At 39.2% G+C, this 8,986-nt stretch overlaps 2 protein-coding genes across 2 annotated transcripts; one reads left to right on the top strand and one right to left on the bottom strand.

Moving 5' to 3' along the window:
- The first annotated feature begins 1,262 nt into the window (after positions 1 to 1,262).
- On the top strand, positions 1,263 to 2,197 carry LOC106297672 (glutathione S-transferase T3-like). Its single transcript, XM_013733870.1, has 2 exons — positions 1,263 to 1,686; positions 1,848 to 2,197. The coding sequence occupies exons 1-2, from the start codon at positions 1,263 to 1,265 to the stop codon at positions 2,195 to 2,197; spliced, it is 774 nt and encodes a 257-aa protein (XP_013589324.1).
- Positions 2,198 to 6,993: 4,796 nt separating this feature from the next.
- LOC106297671 lies at positions 6,994 to 8,737 on the bottom strand. The gene is made up of 5 exons (XM_013733869.1): positions 8,714 to 8,737; positions 8,345 to 8,623; positions 8,129 to 8,257; positions 7,776 to 7,922; positions 6,994 to 7,397 (listed from the first exon to the last, which is right to left on the bottom strand). Exons 1-5 carry the CDS (start codon positions 8,735 to 8,737, stop codon positions 7,134 to 7,136), a joined length of 843 nt encoding a protein of 280 aa, XP_013589323.1. The 3' UTR covers positions 6,994 to 7,133.
- Positions 8,738 to 8,986: the final 249 nt, after the last annotated feature.

Below are 8,986 nucleotides of genomic sequence, written 5' to 3'. Positions count from 1 at the left end.
AAGAAGGGTCTTAAGGTTTAATTGGGGTTAAAATAAATAAAAAATAAAAATTATCATAAGAGTTGGATCTTAATTAAGAGGAGGAAGAAGCGGATCTTGTGGGACACGTGGTAGAAGAATGAGCGTTTGGTTCTCTCTTTTCTCTTTCCCGAGTGATGAAACTTCAACGACCTCGGTTCATTCCACCTCTTCCATCTCCATCGATTGATTTCTCCTCCACGATTCATCACCATCAGTCCGTTGATCTCCTCCACGATCGAAGACTACGGCTCTCTCTGTACGCTCTCTCTCTCCGTCGATGCGATTGACGAAGAATCACGCCGGTTCTCGATCGAAGACTCCGACTCTCTCTCTCTTGGTGCTCTCTCGTCGACGGGGAAAAACGATGACGTCTCTCTCGGTGGTTCTCCCCCAGGAAGAATCACGCCGTCTCTCTCTCGGCGGCTCTGACTGAGGGAGAATGACTCCGCGTTTGATTTCTTCCTCGGTTGATCACAATCACTCCACCTCTAAAGCTAAGTTCTTTGGTTTCTAGGTTTAAATTCTTCAATTCGTGCATGCATTAGCTTTGTTTGTTGTGTTGCATGTTGTGTTCTGTTGGTCTGTGTCTCAAAGAAATGATTAACCCTTTTTGATTAAGTAAAATAAATACGCTCTTTGTTTATATGTTTGTTGTGTTGGTTGCATCTTTGGTTGAATGATATAGATATTACTTGTGTCTGTCGATTATGTCTGGTGAGTAATTCTTTGATTCTATTTGTTTTGTTCCAGTGTTTGTGTGTTAACATTGACTGATCAAGAGCATGGATCAATAGACATGAGGACTGATCAAGAGTGTGGATCAAGAGACAATTGCAATACAGGTACATTTTGTCTCTTTGATTTTGTTTCCTGTCTGTAATGAATTGTACTGCTTGTGTTTGAATATGGTTGAGATTTGGTAATAAATGCTTCTGAGGATGTGATCGTTAGCTAGAAATTGATAATGCTTCTGTGTGGTTATAAATATGGTTAGATATAAGTCGATGTTAAGTGTGATTAATGTGTTGGTTGTGGAAATGAGTAAAGCTTTTTGTTAGATAAATGTCCACTCTAAAGCGTTGGTTGTGTTCAATGAGTTCATCTTTTGTGTTAATTGCTCATAGCTTCCTCTCCTCTTTAAAACACAACACTGGCTGGTTCTTTAAAACACAACACTTCTCTTCTTTAAAACACAACAGTTCTTGAGCTTCTGTTTCTTTCTCCTTAATCCATATTCCGATATGGATTCTAATTCTTATAACCCCACGTCTAAGTTTGTTGATCTGCTTACTAGTCAACAACAATCTGTGTTCGGTTTTGGTGAAGATAGTGTTGAACTATCTTCATCTCACGTCCCTTATTTTGGAACTCAAGTCCAAGAAGCTTCAAACTTTACTGAAGAGAGTCCTGCGGCGCGTAGAGAGAGGAGGACGTGGACGCCAATCGATGATCTTGTACTCATCAGCGCGTGGTTGAACACAAGTAAGGATCATGTCGTTGGCAATGAGCAAAGGTGTGGCACTTTCTGGAAGCGGATTGCGGCCTACTTTGCCGCATCTCCTAAGGTAGCAGGCTCTGAACACAGAGAGCCTAGTAACTGTAAACAACGCTGGCAGAAGATCAACGACACTGTCAACAAGTTTTGTGGCGCATTTGAAGCTGCAAGTAGAGATAAAAGTTCTGGTCAAAATGAGACTGATGTCCTCAAGCTTGCTCATGAGATTTTCTACAACAACCACCAAAAAAAAAATTCAACCTTGAGCATGCTTGGAAGGAGTTGCGTAATGATCAAAAATGGTGTGAGCTCTCTACATCAAAAACACAAGGAAGCGCTAAACGGAGGAAGTGTGATGATGGTGCAAATTCATCAACCTCTCGCGCAACAGAAACGACCAATGGTGAAGATGATCAAGGAGACACTCGACCACCGGGTGTTAAGGCAGCAAAGGGCCAGCGTAAGAAGAAGGATTTGGCAGAGGGGAAGAAGAAAGATTTGGCAGAGGGGAAGGCGGTGTATGAGTTTGAAACTATGTGGATCATGAAGAAGGAGGACTTGACAATGAAAGAGAAGCTATCAAAGATGAAGTTGCTTGAGAGTCTAATCGCAAAACCAGAACCTTTAGCGGACTATGAAGAAGCTCTGAAGAAGAGGCTTGTCACTGACCTGTTATCTTAACTTATGAATTCTTCTGTTCTTGTCTTCTTTGGTACTTGTCTTCTTTGGTACTTGTTAAAAAATCTCTAATTAGTTTGTGTTCTAGTCTTCGGCTGGTTCTTGTATTATGTTCTTATGTTTGCTTCTGTTTGTTGTTGTTAAATATTGCTGAATTATGATGAAGTTCTTGTTAAAAATTGTTGAAGCATGTGTTCTTATGTTTGCTTCTGTCTCATTTTCCATATGCTTGTGTTCTTATGTTTGCTTCTCTCTCATTTTGCATATGCTTGTGTTCTTATGTCTTTTCCTTGTCTTTATTTTCAGGTCAAAAAAAGCGTTAAAGTGTGTAGCATTGGGAGGTCACGGAGAGCTCACAGTCACAGACTTGTCTTAATTTTCTTGTCTGGTTCACATGTTCTTTACTTTCTTTCTTGGTCTTGTATTCTTCTGCAAAGAAAGGCCACAGACTTGTATAGGGTTTGTCAGTTTGTATGCATCATTCACGGACTTGTATAGGGTTTGTCAGTTTGTATGCATCATTCACGGACTTGTATAGGGTTTGTCAGTTTGTATGCATCATTCACGGACTTGTATAGGGTTTGTCAGTTTGTATGCATCATTCACGGACTTGTATAGGGTTTGTCAGTTTGTATGCATCATTCACGGACTTGTATAGGGTTTGTCAGTTTGTATGCATCATTCACGGACTTGTATAGGGTTTGTCAGTTTGTATGCATCATTCACGGACTTGTATAGGGTTTGTCAGTTTGTATGCATCAGTCACGGATTTGTCTGGTTCTCATGTTTTATGAGTTTATATAGACATTGTAAAATGAAAGTGTATTCGTAAGAAGCTTTTCTTTTCTTTGATCAACATTGTGTTCTCTCTTCCTCTCCTCCTCTAAATATTCATATAAATCAAAACAAACTTTATCAAATTTTTGAAATATTTTCCTCTCCCCTTCTCTAAATAATCATATAAGTCAAGAAAACACTATTTGTTCTCTCTTCCTCTCTACTTCGCTCAACACCAAATTTCAGATTTCCCGGGATGGTAGGAAGCATTGATTGTATGCATTGGGAGTGGAAGAATTGTCCCACCGCTTGGAAAGGCCAATATTCTCGGGGTTCAAGTAAACCAACAATCGTTTTAGAGGCGGTTGCTTCGTGTGATCTATGGATATGGCATGCGTTTTTTGGACCTCGAGGTACCTTAAATGATATCAATGTTCTTGATCGCTCACCTGTTTTTGATGACATAATAAAAGGTCAAGCTCTGCAAGTCACCTTCTATGTCAATGGAAGAGAGTATCATATGGCTTACTATCTCACCGATGGTATTTATCCGAAATGGGCAACTTTTATACAATCAATTCCAATACCACAAGGTCCGAAAGCGGTTTTATTTACTCAACATCAAGAAGCTGTTCGAAAAGATGTCGAGCGTGCTTTTGGAGTTTTGCAAGCTCGTTTTGCCATTGTTAAAAATCCGGCCCTTTTTTGGGATAAAGTCAAAATTGGGAAGATTATGAGAGCATGTATCATACTCCATAACATGATAGTAGAAGACGAACGAGATGGATATACGCAATTTGACGTTTCAGAGTTCCAACAAGCAGAGGACAACGGAAGTTCACATGTCGATCTCACGTATTCTACAGAGTACCCTTCAAATATCACCAATATGATGGTTGTTCGAACTAGAATTCGTGATAAACAAATGCATCAACAACTGAAAGCTGATCTGGTTGAACATATATGGCATAAATTCGGACGTGATGAATATAACAACTGAGCCTGGATGCTTCTTTCAAATTATTCTCGTTTATTTTACTAATCTTTTTTTCGTGTTTTTTCTTTTATCTATGTTTAAAATATTATCTTTTAATATATTTTATTTAATAAATAAATTTTATGTTTAATTAAATTTTGTTTAATAATTTTTTTTTTTAAGAACCACAAATTAAGAACTTGGAGCTCAAAAACTAGAAGTATCTTAACCACAAGTTCTTAACTACCATTAATTACTAAAAAATCATTAAGAACCCAATTGGGTATCTTAGGGTTAATCATGCTCTTAAAATTTATTATTGAGTCTGCAATAATGTTTCGTGCTCGTTTTCCACTTATTTCGTTCGTTGCCCCTCTCTTTTGTCGTTCTCTTCTCCTCTCCTCTTCGGCTGGGAAGCTGTGCGTGTTCTCAGTTCCGGTGAACGGGCTCAGATCTGTTGCACCGGTGGAGTTTTGCGACGCGTGAGGGCGGTGTCTGTTACTCAACAGGATGGGCCTTCAGTGATGTTGTTCGTATCTCCGCTTGCTTTGGTGGTCACGTACGTGTTGGGTTGCTGATTTGCTGCTTTCACCCAGTCTTCGGATTTGACGGTGAGTGTAGCTGTCTCTCTCCCTCGTTAGTGTTCGGGTCTGGTGTTTATGACACTGCTGCTCTACCTTTTCCTGATAATCATTCAGCTGCCGCTTGCCTCTGTGGTATTAGTTCCTAGGCTTAATTTGGAGTGTTATTTAGTAACTCGTCCCAATCTTTGTCCCGTTTCTACCGGAGGTGGAGTTGTACTCTGTCCGGACTCTTGTTTCGAGGTTTGGTTAAATGGGTGTAACGATGACGGCTTTGAGAGCTCGAGGCGCCAATCTCTGGTTTTCATTGATGAACAACAGCATCGTAGGGTCATATAGCTCCTCCTTGTGCCGTTGATATGGTCCTTGATTAGCTAGCGCTAAGCGGGCTTGTGTTTGGTTTCTTCCTCGGAGAATAGTGTGACAGTGCTTCGAAGAAGCTGGGTGTTGTAGTAAGGAGCTTCTATCCGCTCTCCGCTTTGCATGGTCTGATTGTCTCTTGCTTCCACTCTGGCTCATCCTTTGTCCTTTATGCATGGTTGTTATTTGGTAGTTGGTTGTCTGTTTAGTTTAATGTTGTTGTTATTGTTGTTTCGTTTTCGCTACCAGTCGTCTACGTAAATTATGTCAAAAACAAAAATTGGCGTAAAATGTAACATTTTACCAAAAAAAAATCATGTCACCGCCATAGTCTATATTCGATCGGAGATGAAGTGTTGTTGTTGAACGCCATGGTTTCTGCCTCGTTGTCGTTTCATACCGGAGCCGAGCAAGGGAGAGCGTGAGCAAGAGGAAGCGACTGTCTCACCACCATGAGCCATAACCGGAGGTGCATCCCATGTCACCGGATAGGCCGCCATGTCATTACCCAAGGAGAAGCGTGAGATCTAGTGTAAGCTCCACCTCTTTCTTGTGCACCAAGCTTCCTCTCTTTAATTATATTGATCGTTTGTCACCTTCGTCAACCGTGAGCCCATGTCATGGTTTGAGCAGCATTGGCTCTGGGCATGTGCCCAGGGTGAACATGCACAAGGTCCATAATCTTTTAGACATTTAGTTTACGTTTAAGGGGTCTTTTATTATTTTGTGTCAATATATGAAAATACATATAAAACAAAGGTCAAATACATATGAAACAAGGGTACATTTTAATATTTTGAATATGGTCCATTACAATGTTGAGCCGAGCCTGGGTTTGAGTGTCATGTTCCACGTTTCTTTTTCATCAAGAAATCATTGATCATAAATCCTAAATCTAATGCTCGTTCTTTCTTTTTTTACTCATGTGATGTGTCTCCGATTTGTTCTCTCGATGCGCCACTGCCTCAAACCGAGACCATAAGGCAAAACTCTAGGCTTATTTGGTGATCAAGTGATCTCGTTCTTTTTTTTTTTGATCCACTTGGTTCTCCACTTTTGGTTAAGGTGAGGATTATTTCGTAACATCCCGTGCTAATGTAGAACTATTATTATGGCTAGTTTAGTGTATTTATGAATCGAGTCTTATTGATGTTTTGTGTGTTATTATTTATTATTTATTAACTGGATATAGGAATTTAAAAGATTGATTCTTGCTTGTATTGAATGATGTGTTATGTAAATATATATATGTATAAATGTTAGTTTGCAAAGATGTTTGTACTGGTTGCTCGTTTGTGGAGATTGCAGAGTACAAAGACGTTATACTTGTCGCCTGGTTATAGAGATTGTGGGTTACATGGATAGAATCATGTACTAGCGGCGTCCATAGAGTTACATAAGTATATCCTTATGAAGAGAATGCATGGTGCAGATGCTAGCTATGTATTATATGAGCATTGTTTGTTTTGTGGAGTGTATTAAACCTCATGTTTGTTCATGTTAGGGTTGGACTCCCATGGTCAAAATTCTATATTTGCGTAGTATCTCATACTTCAGTGAATGATCCCATGTTACTCACTCTTCCTTTCCCTCTTTTATATGGCATGACGAATAGTTGGATGTCTGTACAATTTGATGTTTTTGAATGATAACAGTTTTATTTTGGTTTTCTACTCGACTTCACTATTCAAATTATTTTTTATTAAATTTTATATCATTTTCTTTTGGATTTATTATATTAAATTTTTGGTAATTTAGTCGGTTTTATTATTTGGTTTAATTTGATATTTTAGCATAGTAACCCGTTCTCAAGAGAGGATGAGACGAGTGTTACACTCATACTATCTGATCACACAAATGGATACATTTGAATTTGGTAGGTTTCAAACCCGAAGTGCTTATCATATTTTCAAACCCGTTGTACCAATCGACCACGCTTGTGTGGTTATGTATAATGTTTTGTTGTTAACTAATGCGACTTAGAGCATCATTATCCCTAAACCCCTTAAAGGGTTTCTTACATAATTTTTAATAGTTTTTAAATTGTAAAAGTGAGTTAAAAGACTTAGAAAGAGATTTGAACATTTAAGTGGTTTATTGCAAGCATCTTAATTATGGGTTCTTAAAAAAAGATTCATCACCTTCTAAATGCATTTTGCAACAAAGGTTGAATCATAAAACTACAAAATGATGGTCGAAAAGATAACATATATTCCATTGCTAATCAGCATTTGAACAACCGAAGCTACAAAAACGAAGTAAGTATTAAATGGAACATTACCTGTGTGAGGTCTTGAACGATCTCCTGATGCCGAGTTAAGGTATGAGAGACCATCTCTGAGCCACCAGAAGAAACCCATGCTTGCATCTGAGCATTAACTTGTTGAAGTTGCCTTAGTAATAAGTCAATCCCAGCTTCAAGATCACTCTCTTCACCGTCAGACTTTGTGGAAACAAGTCTGTGGTACAAATGCATCTGCTCGTCAAGTTGAGCTTCAATCTTTCTAGCCTGTCAAATCCAAAATGCAGACAACACAAAGCATCTTCATTTAAGTATCAAAAGGCGATTGAATCTTAAACAATGCAATTGTATCCAATAGAAAAATAAATCATCTGTGAGACTGAGAGCTGCCCAAAAACTAAACCCAATGTTTCAAAGATCTCAGACGATACTAGCTTAGCTTCGTAGTTTTGTACTAAAGAAATATCCACTACCTTCCGAAACCTCAGAAAGCGCCCTCTCATACATCAAATCCCAATCATAAGTCATTACAAGCAACAGACCAAAACCGCTAATCAATCCAAGTAGATCTCCAGTAGGACTAGGGGAGAGACACTTGACACCTCCTTCTATATTTCCAACTAGCTCAGTCACATTTCTCTTTACCTCATGCACAATCAGAAGCCCACGAGAAGTCCCAATTAAGAGAGACTCCTTCTCCGCAAGATAATCAAAGGCGGTGATGAAATCTCCTGCCTCCAAATCAATACTGCAGATCTCCACAGGCAAACCCTTCGCACATTCTCTCCCATTCTGACACATTACAATTAAAGACATCAACACAACATAGTTGAAAGGCTTTCGCCAGACCCTATTCATTAACATGTGTTTTCTTCTCTACCAACAAATAAAAATCCTTACTTAAAAGTTCATTCATAAGAAACTTGAATAAAACCATATAAAGACTAGAACTTTTTGTGCCACTCGCTTCCTTATCAATCAAATATAAGATTGCTTACTTGGAAGGAAGAGAGGTGAAGGGCGTAAACGAAATTAGTAGATGATGCGAAGAACAAGCGTTGAGTCTCAGCTCTTTGTAGATCATCTACACTCGCCACGAATCCTCTGTTCAACCCCGAGACCACACTCTGCACCCACAAACCCCACACACATCATAATCAAGAATAGATTCCTCGAAATCAAAGATTGCGTCTAGCTAACTGAATCAGACTCACCAGTAACTTGAGTTTCAGCGATTTGATTTCCTCGTTGTCTCTAGATGTCTCCGGTTCGCGAAAGGAGACTTCGCCGACGGTTGATTTCACGACGAGTCTTCTCCTCTCAGGTGCGATTTCACGATGAGCATCGGGGAGGAAGAGATAGACGGTCTGACAGAGCAGAATGGCGGTGGACTGCGGTTGTTTGAGAGAAGAGCTGATGAGGAGAAGGTAGAAGAAGCAGCCATGGGAGAGGGAGTGGAGAGAGACGGAGAGGAAGGTGAAGAGACGGCTCTTCTGGTACCAAATTAAGAGACGTATCTTCAGTTTATTTGTCTTTTTGATTTTTTTTTAAATCAAATTAAACATAAGATACGCCTTAGATACGGGCGATAATGATGCTCTTACCATTTTGTCTTTCACCACTCAACGGTAATTTGTGACCCTTTAAAGCGTGGTCGCAGCCTTGATCATATTATATTTTCATAGCTTTCCTTCACATTAAAGATGGCTATAGGTGGTTCAAAAAACGGCTATAGAATCTTTTGATATGCATGAGACTACCTTCAATGAGGTAGCTGAATTTTAGATTCAACAGTTTATTGCATGCAATGAGACTGTTTGAATAAATTCAATCAGTTAGAATTTCAAAAAAGTGGG

Source organism: Brassica oleracea, chromosome C6 (genome assembly GCF_000695525.1).
Source record: "Brassica oleracea var. oleracea cultivar TO1000 chromosome C6, BOL, whole genome shotgun sequence".
NCBI classification, from domain to species: domain Eukaryota; kingdom Viridiplantae; phylum Streptophyta; class Magnoliopsida; order Brassicales; family Brassicaceae; genus Brassica; species Brassica oleracea.
Note: the sequence above shows the minus strand (reverse complement) of the source record. Positions and strands in the feature narration are given on the sequence as shown.